Source organism: Anabrus simplex, chromosome 2, assembly GCF_040414725.1.
Source record: "Anabrus simplex isolate iqAnaSimp1 chromosome 2, ASM4041472v1, whole genome shotgun sequence".
In the NCBI taxonomy this organism is placed as follows: Eukaryota; Metazoa; Arthropoda; class Insecta; order Orthoptera; family Tettigoniidae; genus Anabrus; species Anabrus simplex.
In genome coordinates, this window is record NC_090266.1 from 956,836,359 (window position 1) to 956,855,277 (window position 18,919).

The window sequence follows — 18,919 nt, forward strand, 5'->3', positions numbered from 1 at the left end:
GCAAGGTACTGATCAGCAATATCCACCCCATGCATGTGTGGGTTATAATCAACAATACATTCCGGCTTCATTGCAGGTTTTCCAAATCTACCTTTTGGTACTTCCGTCATTTCTGCTGAATGCATTTTTGAAATCATTGTTATGAACCTCTTGTCCATCCATGAAAGAAGAACCACCTCGCCATCTCTAATAAAAGTCATTTCTCTCCTCTTCAGACTTTTCTGTCGTTCCCTGACTTCTTTAGGGACCCTCCTGTTTTGCCGTATTGTTCCACAAACAGTAGTGTTGCGCTCACGCAACTCCTTAGCCAAACCTACACTGTTATAAAAATTATACATACATACCGCGTACCCCTGGTCAAGGTAGGGATTCAGTAATTCCAACACTGTGTCTGAGTGAAATTCCACTTCCATCATAAATTTTGAGTGTGCAAAAATATCCTGAACTAGACTTGCACACCATCCTGACTAAAATGCCGTACTTAGTAAGTTTTCCAGGATTGTAGACTCGAAATTTCAAACGCCCTCGCCAAGCTAGCACCCCCTCATCCAATGTAATCTTTTTGCCTGGAGTGTATACGGTTGAAAATTTATTGCTCAATATTTCCAAAATAGGTCTAATTTTATACAGCCTATCTGTACTATCAGCATAATGATTACTGTCACTGAAGTGAAGAAATGAAAGAATATGAAGGAAGCGTGTTCGGGACATTGTTTTAGAAAATATCGGAGGCTGAAAAACAGGGTCTTCGGTCCAGCACATTTTTATATCAGGCTTTTGGACTATACCTGTGATGAACATCTACCCTAAAAACTTTTTCAACTCTGAGACATCAATCGGTTTCCAGGACTGCATAATCAAATTCTTTGTGAAAGGTCGGGGCGCCGCACTTATCACTTGACTCGCGTATAGATTCGTCTGCTCGCACACATACTGATAAAATTCGTCATTCATGAAAATACTCACATAACTCATAATATCCTGCTCATTTTCTATTTGAACGTTTAGCCCTGAATTCCCTGTAAATGGTGGAACAGGTGGACAATAATTAGGATGATACGTATCAGGCACTTCACTTTCCTCTACAGGCCTATCGCATTCGGGAATTGGAATTTCCTCGTCACTCTCACTTTCACTATCCGAGTCTATTTCAGGAATAAGTTCATCACCAGAATCATCATTGTGAACAATATCTAACAGTTCTTCTTCCGTAAGAAACTTTGTTTTATAAGCCATTATACTACACTCGGTAAGAACGAAACGCACTGCATTGGAATCTCTCAAGTACCGACTTGACGTGCAACGGCCCGCAGCATAGGAGCAAGCTTAAACATCTTACGCCGTCCACAGTCCGCAATGAGTTAATCTATTTAAAAATGACACATTTTTAATTTTCTTTTGAAAACATCTTCAGCCGTGTTTATAGTTCATGATTAAAATACGCACGAAGTACAGGTTTCACAGATAATAATAAAAGAAGAGTACCTATTAGGTATATCAAGGAATGTTATTAAGAAAAATACGGAATTAAAAACTAAAATTTTTTTTGCTAGTTGCTTTACGTCGCACCGACACAGATAGGTCTTATGGCGACGATGGGACAGGAAAGAGCTAGGAGTGGGAAGGAAGCGGCCGTGGCCTTAATTAAGGTACAGCCCCAGCATTTGCCTGGTGTGAAAATGGGAAACCACGGAAAACCATTTTCAGAGCTGCCGACAGTGGGGCTCGAACCTACTATCTCCCGAATACTGGATACTGGCCGCACTTAAACGACTGCAGCTATCGAGCTCGGTTAAAAACTAAAACAAAAGAAAATAATGATATTGCCATGAAAGTTGACAAGGGTGAAATGATTGTCATTATGGACAAAGAAGATTATGTACCAAAAAACAAAAACCTTCTTCTCAAACAGTTCATGCTTGGTAGTCAGTAAGGATCCCACTATGAATATTCAGAAGAAATTAAAAATCCTTCTGAAAAACTCTTTTATTATTAATGAGCAAGAAAAACAGAAGTTCACCATCATGAACCCAGGTCTACCGTCAGCCTGAGCACTCCCAAAACTACATAAAGCCGGAGTCCCCATTTGACCAATAATTAACTTCAAAAATAGCCCTACCTATAATGTTTTGAAAAACATACACAATTCTGTAAAGCAACACTATCCTTATCAAAGTAAGTCTTTCATAGATAAATAGACTCTAGATAAATCACAAACTCATCACAATAATTTGTGCATGGTACGGCAGACAACCTGACTCTTGCACAAAATTTAACAGTAACTATCTAGCACAATAATGATTTCATGAAAGGGTTGTTTCAGACTATCATCTTGATTATTGTAACAGTAAGTTATGATAGACATGATAATCTTTTGGGGTTATGATTTCACACAGAACATTGTCATTTATGGTGATTTACAAAATAATAGCTCCAATGATTCATAGATGGCCATTTCCTTTTGTGAAAAATAAAACACCGTAAAAAAGATTTCTCCCTTTTAAGTAACTTCTGAAAGGTTCCTGCAATTATAAATGTGACAGAAATTCCCACAATAGCCTCTTTTCTGCCTTTCAACCATGTTAGTGCAACCAATTCAGAACGGTAAAAGATCAGAATTGATATGTATTTCAAAATACTGCCCGATCCAAGTAGTATACACTAAAACAAACTGATTCATACTTGCCAACAGCCAAATATACAGCAGACAACTTGACTATCCGTTCTTAACAATTTCCCAGTGGTAAATCCAACTTCGATCAAACTTTGTAAAAACATATTATTCTCTGTGAAAATCCAGATTTAATTTTTATAACGACAGTTCTACTAAGTGCAAATATAAATTATTAAACCACAAATGTCTTCAACAGATAATATAAATGTTATCAAGGTTTGTATTAGTGAAGTATACTTCACGAGTAACTGCCTTAACTACTTCAACAATACTGTTACAAATATCAAAGAAGTATGTATCGGTTGATATAGGGAAAATTCAACCAATGTTCTGACTAGAGACAATACAACTTTTCCATTTATGATATTGTTGCCAACTGCCAAAGGTGGACTAAAATGTAAACTCATTCTCTCAAAACCTGTTCCTTAATTTTGATTAAAAGGTCATACTTGAAATAGAGCTAATGGATACATCATTTTTCATCTTTTTTTTTTTTTTTTTTTCATGATACTGTTGCTGTCATTCACAAAGTCACAATTAATTCTTTATGTTGAGCTGCAAAACCAATTTCAATGAAATCCGGCATAAGGAAGTTATTTAACAGGAAGGCCTCTTCCTGTTGAGATAATATTTTTTTTCCTTTTTGATGGTATTGGTGCCTTCATGAAACATACCGTTTACAAGACATTTGTTAATTACAACACAGAATACAAATGCACTGCTTAATCAAAGCTATCAGACCTAGGAAATGATGGTTAAATTTGGTTAATGATTTCAAGGTGGGAGGCATAGAATTAGAAAAAGTCACAGTGTGATGTGAACAGATGATTGTTGAGGCAGTCAGTTCATTCAAGGAGGCTTACAGTCTGAATATTAAAAGGCTTAATAGCATGTATGCACCTTATGTAAGTGTGTGCGGTAATCTGGTTAGATATATTAGATCTACGTGTAATTCAATCTACTGTATGTTCACCAAACTATCAGATAACAAACGATAAAATAAATATTTCACAGCCCTTCAAATTATCACAATATTTTACAGCTTCATAAAAGTTTTAGTAAAGGACACTAAAATACTCACTCAGGGGTGGTTCCAAATCATGACCAGTTTTTTGACACCATCCAACAGGGTGAATATCTGTAGAATCGTCATCTACCCAGTAACTATATGCATCGGGCCAACCATCAAACATTATTTTAATTTGATGTTCAGACACATCCTCTACTGTAGCTACACGGATAACCTGTGGGACCCATTTGTCTACACATTCTAGTTTCATACCAGGACGAAATCCACAAGAAGGACGTTGCTTAAATGCCCTCGCAGGAGCAGCCTGAGATTTTGTTTCCTTTAGGTAATGTTCCCAAGAAAATGATTCAGGTGGCTTGTAATCTGAAAGAGTTAAACATTGACATTTTATAAATGGATGAACATTTCTATTCACAACAATCAGTCAAATAAAACTAACAGATATATAACTTTTCATCCTTTTTTAATAATACTGTTGCTGGTATTCACAAAGTCACAATTCGTTCTCTACGCTGAGGAGCAGAATCAATTTTAATGAAATCCAACATAAGGATTATGAGAAAGTGTCCAATTACAAAGGTATCTGATCAAATCTATTCAAATTGTTTTCCTTATTTCAGCAATTTCATTATCATGGTTGACCTAGTATTTACCACCAAGTTAGCCCAGTTTCCTTCTACTGAAAACATTTCCTCAACGAGGTGAAGAGCTACAAAATCAAAAAAGAAATCCTATTTTCCTTCTCAAATGTGTTTCCCCAAAGCTGAGAGCAAACTACCACAGTCCACCGAATGACTTAAAATCATGGCAGAGTGGCAGACTCTTAGAGGCACAGCAGTACAGGTCATATTTTGACATTAGGAATGTGACAACTCCAGTACAATTCTGAGGCCAGAACTATAGTGGTAAAAATATTCACCAATTATGTTCGGTTAACATGAGGTCATACCGTACTGAACAGTTTGAAACATTCACAGGATGTTCATAGATCATGGGGGGGAAAAAAGAAGTCATTAGATCATTTATGCAAGTGCAAGTAAATCAATGCTAGTTACGACTATGTTTTGCTCAATAAAATTAATACGTCACAGTTTACAGAAATCTTTATGGGACGTAAATGTCTGGATTAAGTAATCCAAATCCCCATGAGTCTTATTTATGAAGCAAGTTTGGTTCAGATGGTGGAACAAAAGAGTGGCAAATGCTTAAAGGGAGCTGCATTCATTTGAAAGTTTAAGATTTGGAGAAATATTGTTTTTAATGAAGAGCGAAAACATCTGAATGACAAAAGAAGAGAGTATTAGCGTTCTAAGGTGACAATTACATATGGCAATTTAGAAGCACATTTTAATAATGCAGGAAAGTGTAATGTGTTTCAACAAAGAACTTCCAGAGCACTAAATGAAAAGCATCACTGAAACTGAATTGGAGAGTACATTTCATATAGAATAACATTTCACAAAACCAGTTCAAGATCATGTAATGCAAAATGACAACATGGTTCAAAACATAACATATAGCCACACAAGAAGCACAAACAATCATCTTCAGTGAATGAAACAAATATTTATAGACTGATAACAAAAATTGTTTAGTGAGCGATTCCTGTTTCAAATCATCAAATGAAGAAGTGGTAGTAGTGACTATCACTTCCTTGAAGAGGCCCACATTCCAAGAATAGTGCAATAATGAGGAGAGGCCAAGTAATTATGTCATTTCCATAGGGTAGAAAAGTAGCAACTGAAATCCAAGTATGTCTAATGTAGTTTAATGGAACCCCACTAATCTAAACCCTGTCAGACTGAAAACCTGGATAATCTGAACCCAAAAAATTGATGAAAGGAACATTATAAAAGAAATGTTAAAACTGAAATGACGTATTATGCATAGAAAAATAAAACGTACTGTAAAAATAATATAATACATAATTATTACGGCACAGATCAACAGATTAAAAAATTTAACAGTGAAAATGATAAAACAATACAGTATCTTACATCACTACAAAAATTCAGTCCCTTTCTGCAGACACAAAGTCAAAAATCTTCAGAATAACGCTGTAGTGTTGCTCTACATTCTACAGAGATGTCTCCAACGCTTTTGCTGCGTCTGAATGAGTAATTCCAGGTAGTGGGTGGGGCTGCATCTGCTTCATCTTATTGACTTACTAGGGAAACTATTTCCTGACTGGTCATAACTTGACCTGTGTCAGCTGACCACCACTCGCTCACATCTCTTTCCTTTGCTTTTCCACAGCTTGAAATGGCGTATGGCTTTTAGTGCCAGGAGTGGCCAAGGACATGTTCAGCTCGCCAGGTGCAGGTCTTTCGATTTGACACCCGTAGGTGACCTGCATGTCATGAGGAGGATGAAATGATGAAGACGACACATATACTCAGCCCCCCTGTGACCAAAGGCCATGAGATGTAAAAATTGAAAAGGTGAAATTATACATCTCTCAAAGGGTGACCATTCCAATATGAAATTCATCACATGCAATATAATACTTCAGTTCTAGTATCCAATGCTTGACCTGGACTTTCTCAGTACAATAGAGTTGGCTATAACTTTTTCCATGACTTTCAAAGAATTGCTTGTTGACATTATCCCATGCTTCAGCCACCCAATAACTCGTGTCTTTAAAAGCAACGTGTTTGAGTACATCGTCAATGTTTTTAGAAGCGTCTTCACCGAGCAAGTGGCTGTGCGGTTTGGGTCACGTAGCTATCAGCTTGCATTCAGGAGATAGTGGGTTTGAACCCCTCTGTCAACAGGCCTGAAGATGGTTTTCCACGTTTTCCTATTTTCACAACAGGCAAATGCTGGGGCTGTAACTTAATTAAGGCCATGGTCACTTTCTTCCACTCATTGTTTTCTATTAAGGTTCTTAGGAGCACTGTTTTAAAAGCAGTTTTCATATTTAGTAGCACTTGTTGGTCCATCGGCTGTAAAAATGGAGCATCATTCGGAGCCAGAAAAATTGCTCTTAAATCTCCATTGACCAGTTTGCCTGTTGAGAGTACGCTGGTGTGCTATTCACAATAAGTAATGCCTTGGATGGTAGGTTATTTTCTTCATTAAACCTTTTTACTGAGGGCACAAACTAGTTATGAAGCCATTCTTTGAATAATGCATTAATCATCTACACTTTAATTTGGTTCCTGTAGAAGACAAGGAGAGCAATGTTATTGATGTTTTTGAAAAGTCTTGGATTTTTTATTTATCAATAACCATAAGTGGAAACCTATGATTGCCCGCTACATTACTGCATGCCAAAACTGCGACCTGTTCCTTGAAACCAGGAACACTAGCTTCATTTTTAGTGGCAAGACTTATTCAGCAACATCTTAAAAATTTATCCAGTTTCATTGCATTTGTAAACTTCTTGCGGTGAATAATTTTGTAATGAAACTATCTCTGCAAATTCAGTTACATACTCTTATGCTGCTGGGAGATGCACTGGTAATGATTCTCCAGTGATAGATAACTGTTGTATCCCGTGCTTTCTCTTCCATCGATCAAGCCAACTGTTACTCGCAGAAATTTAGAATCACTAATTATCAGCTTACTGACCAGGAGTGCTTTTTCTTGGATAACAGGACCAATCAGTGGAACACTTCTCTGCCTTTCTTGCAAAAGACAAACAAAAACCGATTCATCAACTTTAAGTCTACAGTTTTTTATTATCTCGGTCACAATTCCGCAAAATTGTTCTATCTTGACTTGATTTTTCTTCCAATCACTTATTGCTGCTTTTGCAACACTGAATTCAGCTGCTAATTTTGTTGCACTTTTGTCTTTATCTAAGCATTTTAAAACTCCAAGTTTATCTTTTAATGAACAAGAACTGTTTTCGCTTGCCTATCATTTTTAATCAAACAGCAAAAAATTAAAACCACTTCACGGGTTAACAAAACAAAACAACAACTACTAAAGTATAACCTCGCTAGTCCAAACTAATTGGGACCAGTCTGTTCAGACTGCAATATTATGGATTAATGGGTTTAATTTACAATCAATAAAATAAGACCCATTCATGAAGTCCACAAATTAATTGTAGGCCTACTTTCTTGATTTAATGTACAATGCGATGCCACCATTGAAAGCAAGCTTGTCAAGGTCATTCACACAATCCCATGCTCAGCTGCATGACTCATGGAGGGTTATTCTGTAGTAGTAGTAGTAGTAGTAGTAGCAGTAGTTTTTTTTGTTTTTTTGTTTTTTTGTTATGACGGGAAAATCTTTTAAAGACACCACTCTGTGTGGGAGTTGGATTTCCACCAACTAAAAACCCCTGCCCTCTTCACTCAGCCCATTCTGGAACTGCTTGTCGGCATGACATCAGAATGGAGTGATGTATATTATTAAGTTCTTCCATTCTCTTCTTTTTCCTTCATCCCCATAATGCTTGTCGCCATTGCCTTTACTGTGTTCCAGGCAAACGGGCTCTCTAACATAATCTGAACCAGATTCCCGGGCGTGAGTCGTCGGCCAAGTTGTTGGCAGGCTTTCCTTCGTTCTTCTTCCCATCGAACACAGTAGAAAAAAGTGTGTTCTACTGTATCCCTTTCAGAACAGTACCGACAACCATCTCCCTGCGTCTTTCCCATCTTCATGGCGTATACGCCGAATCTTCCACGTCCTGTCAGGATCTGCAACAGATAGTAATCTACCTGCCGATGTCTACATTTAAGCCAGTCTCCTATGTCGGGTATTAGCTTTTTTGTCCATTGGCCAACATCGGTTGTGCCATCCCATCGGTCTTGCCAGTCTAGTAAGAGTTGGTTCCTCAAGGCTTTCTTTTCTTCAGCAGATATAGTCGCACCCCTTTCATGCCAAAGTTTTCTCTCTACAACGAGGAGGTCAATGGGAATACTGGCAGCTACAACTTGTAAAGCTGCTGTCGAAACAGTTCGATATGCACAGGTAACTCTGAGCAGCATTTTCCTCTGTACTCTTTCCATAGCTCTTCGGTGAATCTTCCTCCTGAGTGCATTGTGCCAGATAGGTGCAGCATAAAGTAAAATGGAATATACTGCAGAGCACATAATCTGTCTCTTAACTGTTCTTGGTCCCCCGATGTTAGGCACAAGTCTGGCTAATGCCGATGCCTTCTTCTCTGCCTTTTGGGTTACTTCCTTCACATGTGCACCAAATGTGCAATTCCTGTCAATAAGAACCCCAAGGTATCGTACAGACTTCCCTGGGATAATCACTGTATCATTTAATAAGAAACGGACATTTTTCCAATTCCTGGAACCTTTCAAAATTACAGCCTCAGTCTTATGTGGAGCCAATCTCAATTTATTATTTACCATCCAAAGGTTAACTCGTCTCAGTGATTCATTTACTCGGAAGGTCAGTTCTTCTACATTCTCTGCTATTACCTCTATTGCAAGGTCATCTGCATAACAAATAGATGTTGTCCCTTTTGTCAACTGCAGGCGTAAGATACATCATATAGAATGTTCCACAAGGTGGGTCCTAGGACAGATCCCTGTGGAACGCAGCACTCATTTCAAGGTCTTCTAAATCATGAAGTCGTATTCTTCGTCCTTTGAAGTACTTAACGATTATTTGTTGTAGATACCGAGAAATGTTCATCCTACGAAGTTATCTCAAAATATAGTAGTAGTAGTAGTAGTAGTAGTAAAGCAATGGAAACTAAGAAGACACTGTGGTTCAGAATATTTCAGAATGCATTCAGGAAGAAATTAAGGGTCAAATTCATAGACACAGCATTTATATATATATATATATATTTTTTGCTACTTGCTTTATGTCGCGCCGACACAGATAGGTCTTATGGCAACGAAGGGACAGGGAAGGGCTAGGAGTGGGAAGGAAGCAGCCGTGGCCTTAATTAAGGTACAGCCCCAGCATTTGCCTGGTGTGAAAATGGGAAACCATGGAAAACCATCTTCAGGGCTGCAAACAGTGGGGTTCGAACCCACTATCTCCTGAATACTGGATACTGGCCGCACTTAAGCGACTGCAGCTATCGAGCTCGGTCATTTATATATTAATAGAACCCTAAAATAATAAGAGATCACTTATATGACTTAACATTTAATAGACAATACTTAAAGAGTACACATATTTACACAATAAGTATTCAATGGAGATGTGGCAATACTGTATATTATGCTTATGCTTCCTTGATCTTATAGTTCTGGCTACTGAATAGTAGAAGGATCTATTGGATTTAATTTATCGAAAGATATCGCATGCCATTTTTCAGATTAGAAGATTGTCTGTACTGTATTTGGTCATCAGAATGTCTAAAGGAAAATAACACAGACTGGTCTGTATGAAATTTGATGTACCTTTTGATGTGGGATACTACGATTTTGGAAACTTCTGATATATTAACATTTTTACAATTAATTTATTGAGAACCACCTATTCAATACTTTGAAGTCTTTATACGACTATGATACAATCATTATATTAAGGTTTAAGCTATAATGGTACATGTTTCACCTGTCATTGCAGGCATGATCAGCCATAAATTCTCTGCATGGCAGAAGTTGTATTAATAATAAAACAAGTAGGTCAGAGCTCTGAAGTGGATGTTATATTAAAACTATTCTTAAAAACTAATTATTTACAATAATATACATTGATGTATAGGAACACTGTGGTCACATTTGGAATGAATTGGTTAAACATGTTTCAAAGTTCTAATGGGATGTCTTATTTATGTTCACATGAAATGGAGATAAAATAAATAAAAATATATTAACATTCATAATGCTGTTAATTGAAGTCAAAGGGAATCACAATATTTACACAGATTTTTTCAGTATATACAGGAGAACAATATTTTCAGCTTAAAATGATTTGTGGGTTGCTAAAATCTTCTATAGAATAAAATCATTTTCTTAATGAACAAGAGTCTATTACAGTATTACCCCTCTTTTACACTTTTCAAGGGACCAAGGAATATTGGTGTAAAAGTGGGGAAAGTGTAAAAGGGGGGAAAGTGTAAATCGCAGGGAAACAACCTATACAGGTATATATAAAAATGCTCTGGAAAAGGAGGTAAATGTTACACAAATGCATATTATTAATTTATAGAGTATTTCAATCTCAATCAATTTACTATACTTCCCTCAAATAAAGGTCCATGTAAGTTAATTACTCTACTGTATTAACTGTTGACTACACTGCCTTTGTAATTCTGCTCATCCTTTGCCCAGGAGAAGGTTACCGGTAGGTGGTTAAAAATGTGTGTAATATATTCTTTTAATATACACTAGAGTCCCGTTAATCCGAACCCCATTAATCCAAACTGACATATTCAATTTTTTTAAATTCTCCTTATTGAAATGAAAGAACATATTATAGAATGTAGATTTACTTGCATTTTATTAGTCATATTTTACTAGAATAACTTAATGTAAACATAATTACACATCATAAACCATCAATCACTGGTCGTTTATCTTTAAAAAATCTATTAGTTTCTTTTGCCATAGTGATTGGAACCTACTCGAAGATGCAGTGTTAAACCACCATCTCATAAACATCACATCAGTAGGCGTAGCAGCGGAGTGTTGCTCGACGTAGCGTACGGAAAGTTCTAAGGTGGCCGTGGCATTTGAATGTGACACTAGTTGTTCATTGTGGTCTTCTTCGTCGTCACTCTGTTCCTCATCAACTCCAGATTCTTTCTCCACCATAGGTACAATTTCTTGGTCTGTGTGTAATTGATGACAGTCAGCTTCCATCCACTTGCTAATGTCATTTTAATTGTCGTTTTCTTCTCTACGGGTTCTTAACTACCCAATTTTATACAGTATTTTATTAATGTAACTGCTAAAGAGTGGGCATTTCAAATTACAGTATGTACTGTACTGTATTGTAGAAACTATTTTTCTCAGACGGTTGAGGCGCAGTCCTTCTGACCGCAACTTGGCAGGTTCGATTCTGGCTCAGTCCGATGGTATTTGAAAGTGCTTAAATACGTCAGCCTCGTTTAAGTAGATTTACTGGCACGTAAAAGAACTCCTGCGGGAGAAAATTCCGGCACCTAGGCGTCTCTGGAAACCGTAAATATAGTTAGCGGGACATAAAAACAATAACATTATTATTAGAAAATATTTTCCAGTTAATCTGAAAATTTTGTAATCCAAACAGACTCCGGTCCCAATTAGTTCGGATTAACGAGACTCTACTGTACAGTAGTTACTTTCTTAGAATGGCTATAGAATTATTGAAGATGCAATATTTTCTCTGAATGAAACATTTTTAATTGCTACTATTGTACCTGTATTTACAACATTAACACAAATTTATGGAAAACTACACAATCACCGTTTCCTACCAAAATAGTCTAGAATCGATCTCTGTTTACACTTCTTATTTCTTATGACCTCTATTTGTTTTTCAGGCTCATAAAGGTTATGAAAATTATTTTCACCCCCCTCTACAGATGACAGATACCTGCGTAAAACGTCCACTGCTGCACTTGCATTAGCACTGGTATGCATCACTTCACTATCTTCCTCTCCTTCATCACTGTCACTGGTGGGAGACTTGGCTGCTGTTTGCTCAGCAACCAACTCCTCCACACTTCTTTCCTCTGCAGTGATCACAGAATTATCTACCTGAAGAAAATCTTCAGTAGTGCAGTCTGACTGCAACATTCTCCATACATCAGGTAGCAGTCCTCCTCCTCCTCCTCCTCCTCCTCCTCCTCTTCCTCTTTTGCACACCCATTTTTGAATCCAGAGCAATTAACTGCTGTCAGAAAATATCTGAGGTCATCCAAGCTTTATGGTTGGCATCGTAGGCAGCAGGTAATGATCGCACATTCTTGAAGCAACGAGGCTTTTTAGATTTCCCTATCACATAGGGGTGGAGCTTCTTGGAGCCATCAGCACTGGCTCCAATCATCACTGTGAGCCTCATTTTGCTGTGTTTCCCATCATGACATTTATCTCCTTTGAATGCCAAAGTCTTGCTGGGCAACACACTGAAAAACAGTCTAAGTTTCATCTAGGTTAAAAATGTTCCTGGGTTCCTAATCCTTGGTCAGCTCCCGCAATCTTCTATTGATCCATTCTTCCACAGTTTCATCACGAACTGCATTAGATTCCCCTCAAACAGTTTTATAGGTTAGGTTATATATTTTCCTAAATAGCCATTTCCAGCCATTGGACGTGCTGAAATTTTCAATGCCAAGAATGTTAGCCACTTTAAGTGCCTTTTCCGTTAAGAGCACACCATCAACTGGAATGCCTGCGGCTCTTGAAGTTTCAAACCAACTTTTTACAATTTTTTTCCATTTTCTCGTATTTGCAGTATGATACCAATATAAATGATCCATTATTGGACATTATAAATTTTCCAGCTAACTCATTCCTGGTTGCCAGCATTTCGCCCCCGTGTGCTAGGCTGGGCTCATCAGTTGGTACCTAGCACACCTACCAAGACGCATGGCTAGTGCATACCTTGGAGGCCACATTTATATTGGTATTATAAATTTACTCATTCGGAACAAATATTTCTGATTCCCTATGGGAATCAACATCTATATCATTTGCAGTATGATGCATGCATCCTTTTCTTGGAGTTGGGTCTGCATTCAGAAGCACTAGATGTAATGCTTCCTCTGTTTTTCACAATTGTATTCAGCGTGGATACAGGAAGCTGCAATTCGCGTGCCAATGAAACATGTTCCGCGGTACGAATCAACCTTTTCTAATATTCGAACTTTCTCATTCATAGCGATAGTTTTTCTCTACTTCTCTTTTTTCCCCATTATTATTAGCAGGAAAACAATAAAGCTATAACAAAGAAGGATTAACAAATACACACGACGGGAAAGGAAGATTGCGGCAATTCACTTTGATCGCTCGACTCACATAACAAGAACAAAAAACGTAACAAATAACAAAAATAAAAAATGTGACGAATCAGCAACAATAAACAACTCCAACAACAAATGCAAGTGTAAAGGGAAGGAAGCAGCCGTGGCCTTAACTGAGGTACAGCCCCAGCATTTGCCAGGTATGTAAATGGGAAACCCCGGAAAACCATTTTCAGGACTGCTGACAGTGGGGATCAAAACCACTATCTCCCAAATGTAAGCTCACAGCTTGCTCACCACATGACCAACTCACTTGGTAAGTAGGTAATCCAAAATGAAACTTGGTAAGTAGGTAATCCAAAATGAAACCTATCTTATAAGGGGCATTTATGTATAAGTGCTGTCTATGAATTCGGCCCTAAGGCTAAATAATATAATTTCGTGTGGCTATTTCTAGCCGAGTGCAGCCCTTGTAAGGCAGACCCTCCGATGAGGGTGGGCGGCATCTGCCATGTGTAGGTAACTGCGTGTTATTGTGGTGGAGGATAGTGTTATGTGTGGTGTGTGAGTTGGAGGGATGTTCGGGAAAGCACAAACACCTAGCCCCCGGGCCACTGGAATTAACCAATGAAGGTTAAAATCCCCGACCCGGCCGGGAATCGAACCCGGGACCCTCTGAACCGAAGGCCAGTACGCTGACCACTCAGCCAACGAGTCGGACCTAAGGCTAAATAAAAGTTATATACTGTTATTCTGATCTCACCCAATCATAGTTTACAGTGGAGAAACCAAGGCAGATTAACAGGTACTGGGCTGACACCAAAACCAGAGTAAAAGCTTGGTCTACACCGATATTGGACCCTATTTTCTTTCTCACAAATAAGAATATTCTGCTAAACTGCCCCACCCATGAATTAAAAATGCCTTATCAACCATCATCCTGACTAGCTTACATAACATAAGACTTCTAACATTAGTCTAATCTTCACAGTCCTATCCACTCAAACAAAAAAAAAAACAACAACATGCAAACAACCCAATAATTGCAAAACATTTGCATTCTGGGTCCTACGATGTCATAAGCATCTCAACTGTATACCTCCTTTAGTAAGTAGTTCTCTCTATTCTCCCCCCCCCAATTTGACAAAATTAAAACTAGAGTACTCTGTTGTATAAAACTTGATCACATTCAGGTATCAGATAATTATTCAATTATTCGCAAATCACAACTTGCTGCCTTGTTTCACACGAAAAAGAATAGCATGTGACTGAAATGATTCAAATTTTAATCCTATCTCTGGATAACAATGATTCAACTTTTAAACCCCCTCTCTAGATTAAGTGGATGAATTGGCAGTAAACGGAAGTGGTCTTTGAGAATTTTATTAAGACGTACCAAACATAACATGACACTAAAGTGAAAGTATTATGGAAATAGAACAAACTAAGTACTACCATTTAAGATAGTTTTTCGGCAACAGTGACAAAACATCTTTATTGTTATAGTCTGTTAACAATATGACAGAGCCTTCTTATGCACTGATGAGCAGGGCTACAATTTTTATGCAATAAAAACGGCTAAATATGTACATATATATGAGCTAAAAATGTCAAAATATGGAGTGAAATATGGATTAATTTTTTATAAAAATGGTGAAAAAATAAAGTAAGGAACATCTGTATTGTATCAGATCTTAATACTTGTACAGTTAGGGCTGGTATTATAATAATGAGGGTTTAAACTGAAGATTGAGTTAAACTGTAACTTGAGTTTAAACCAATGTTGAGTCTTATAATGGTCGGCCTATGTTAAACCGAGGTGAAGAAGTAAATATACGACCTTGGTAGCAGTGACTTGCGAGAAAGGATGACTGTCAATGTTTTGCAGTTACTTGCAAGAAAATACGACTATCGATAGCGTTTACTTTACTTTTTGCAGGTAAAATGGCGGATATAAGCAATAAACGTTGTCGTAATTTTACTTGTAAGGAAATAGAATTGCTTGTGCAATTAGTATAGAAATATTTACATGGTCCTGAAACAGTGGCCTTATGAATTCCTCCGAATTCTCCCATTTTAATAAACATACTGCGGGAGGCCTAAAACTGCAATGCTATTAGTAGCTGACTGAGGGGTTCTACAGCATGATTTCTGAAATAGAAAGAAGTTACTTTATTTTCTAAAATTTACACTTTCGACATTCAAACAGTTCAAAAAGTTATTTTTTTACATTCTCACCTTTTCGTTGCATGTTTTATTCTAGCACCAATTTGCTGAAATAGGGTTATGACAGTCTGTTTTGTAAGCCTAAACCTTTTTTAAGAACTATTTTTCATTCTATAACTTATATGAAAGTGACGTCCATTTGCACGGAAAACCTCGTAGTGCCCGTGGCCGTTCAATAATTTGAACCACTTCTTTGTCATCGCTTAGTATTTCTTCAAACACCTCAAAAATATCTTCGAAATCCATTCGTTCTGCCATGTTGTAAGGTTATGTATTCTTAAACTTCAGTTTAAACGGTAGAAGAGTGGCAGTAAAATTAATCTTAAGTTTTATAATACACGACTAACAGATAAACCGAAGTTTAAACTGAACCAACAGTTTAAACTTCTATTATAATACCGGCCCTTAAAGATGTACTGCTTAAACATGAAAGTCACAAAAATAAGAATTTAAATTCAAGTCACAGAGGGTCACAGTGGGTTGAGTGACAAGACCAAAGCCAGCAAAAAAGAAAAACATATGCATAGAGCACAGCTTCCTTTCCATATTTCATAGAAATACTAGAAACCAGCTTTGAATTACTGATGTTAGTAACATAATTTTTTTTTTTTTTCCTGGGAAGAATAAATTTGAAACCATTTTATATGGAAGATATTCAAAATAGAACTTTAAATTTCGTAAATATATTTGAGTTTTTGGCAAATATGTAAAAATATGTACTAAAACTGGAAATATGAAAAATAAAACATCCTAATTCATAAAGATGACAAAATTTTAACTGTAGCTAATGAAAAAGCAAATATGTATTAACATAAAAAATCCCATTCCTGCTGATGAGCAATTGTATTAGAGATAGCTGCTGTTTGGCAAATTGGCAGTGTGGTTGGCCTGGTGAATGTAATAGTTCAACATGGTACACAATTGCGATCTCTTCAGAATAGCGTACTGGCCGTGTGTTCAACAGACGAGCACAGGATGGGTAAGATACAAGGTCTCGGCACATCTGATCGTAGCCAGATTCTCGGTGCCATACATATGGACTATTTCATCTCCAAGGTCATGCAGGCAATGGGCCTTCCATTGGCCACCATACCCAGAGTGCACCATGAGTATACAGACTCAGGCAAAACCAACATCATAGGCAGAGTCAACTGCCAAATACCACATTTTTGACAGGGTGCATTGTCGACTGACTTGAATGGTAAGAGCAGACAAATGGATCACAGTGAAACAGATCAATTGCAAATTCAATGCTGGATAACAATGAAGTGTGAGCAGCCATAACATGTAGGACCATCTCCTTGCGATGAGGTACAGAAGCCACCATCCCACTTGGGTACAACTGATCACCACACGTCACAAGGCACAAATAATGACATCATCACAAGAACACCACCACTGAACTCAAAAAGCATAGAGAAAGACTGCCTGGACAAATGAGTAGTGGTACCAGTTTCTGTACATGGCAATAGTAGGGTACGAGCGTGTCACCAAGCACTTGCGGCAATGGATTCCTTAGTCAGAAGGGTACATTTCAGGTCAGAGGTAGTTATCATCGTATGGGGACTGTTCAAGTGGGTTGAAACTGGACCCCTGGTACATATAACAACGTCCCCTGCCAATGAACAATACAGGAACCTGCTGTCAGATCATGCCCACCAATTTGTTTATCTACAGTACACTGCAGGAGACCTGTATGTTCAGCAAAATAATGTACCATCTAGTTGCTCCCAAACTGCGTTTGATTGGTTCCATGAACACTCCATGGACATGAGGACGCTTGCCTGATCAATCCTATTGAGCATACCTGGATGCTGTCAAGAGAGATGTACATGCCGTTGACCCTACTCTGAACAATGTCCGTGGATTACAGAAGGCTATGAAGTGGTAATGGAACAGTATGACTTCTCACACTACACTGCCACCATCATCAGGGTGAAAGGGGGTGCTACACACAACTAGCCAGGTATCTCTAATTCAGTTGCTCATTAGTGTAGTCGATCTTTACTTACGTAAGTTTTAAGTTTACTTAGTAATTATAAAATTGTTAATAAAAGCATACACAAAACAGAAGAAAATGCAAATTAATGTTAAGCGAAATCTCTTGTATTCAAGCTCTTCAAGAAAAACAGAATCAATGCATACAAAAAAATGTGCATGTGTACTCATGAACATGAAGCAAATTTATTGATGAAACTACTATCCATCAAACAATAATGAAATTTATTTACAGAATTTACCTATTTAATTGGAAAAATTTGCTGTATATTTATGTACATAGGCTACTTACCAAGAGGAGGAGTAAGGGTATGGCCATTCTGGTCACACCAACCAACAGGATGAATGTAAGGAGATGATGGATCAGCCCAATAGTCATATATGTCATCCCAACTATCAAAGTGAACTAGAATGCGATTGTCCATTATATCAGCCACTGTCGCTACACATACTAGGTATGAATTTTTGCGATCAACAGCCTCCAACTTCATGCCCAATCGGAAACCATTTGGACATATAGACTACAAAGATAATACACTGAAGTCAGATATCCTTAGTGAGTATGCAACATACCAATCACAATCCTAGATATAAAGATTTTACAACGACAATATCAACGTCCACAAGAATTTATACCCATTTCCAGTCATTCGACAGACAAAATCAAAAAAGAAATAAAAGTAACAAGGTGAAGAAAGAAATGGATAAGGAAAAGCAAAAAACGTATCAGAGGGATTATAATAAGATAGAAAGGTTACAGGTGGAATACAAAAGATTGAAACTACAAGTAAAGAGGAGTATCAAGGAAGGAAGAAAAGGAGAAATGTTGGGGAGAGTTTACCAACAAAATTGAGCAAGATAGTTGAGGAAATCAGAAATTATTATACAGAGTAATACAATCAAAAAGAATAAATAAAGAAGAAATCAAGGCATTAGAGAGAGAGAGAAGATGGATCCATAGTACATGACGAAAAGGGTCTTCAAAAGTTGATGGCAAAGTATTTTGAAAAACGTTATAATGAGGATGATTGCTCGGAGGAAGAAGGAGATAAGAAAATGGAAATAATAGGCTGAGAAAAAGAAGAGAACCCGATAACATGATTGGAACTTGAAAGGGCAATGAAAGCAATGACCAAAGGTAAAGCAAGTGGAAAATACTAATTCAATGCTGATA

General features: G+C 37.5%; 1 protein-coding gene across 1 annotated transcript in view; it reads right to left on the bottom strand.

Moving 5' to 3' along the window:
* The window catches only part of LOC136864575 (lethal(3)malignant brain tumor-like protein 3), a 399,309-nt gene that overhangs the window by 225,515 nt on the left and 154,875 nt on the right, over nt 1-18,919 (bottom strand). Inside the window, exons 7-8 of the mRNA XM_067141757.2 lie at nt 18,038-18,266; nt 3,756-4,067 (exon numbers count right to left, since the gene is read on the bottom strand). Coding sequence (XP_066997858.2) covers nt 3,756-4,067; nt 18,038-18,266 — 541 coding nt within the window. The remainder of the gene's footprint in view (nt 1-3,755; nt 4,068-18,037; nt 18,267-18,919) is intronic.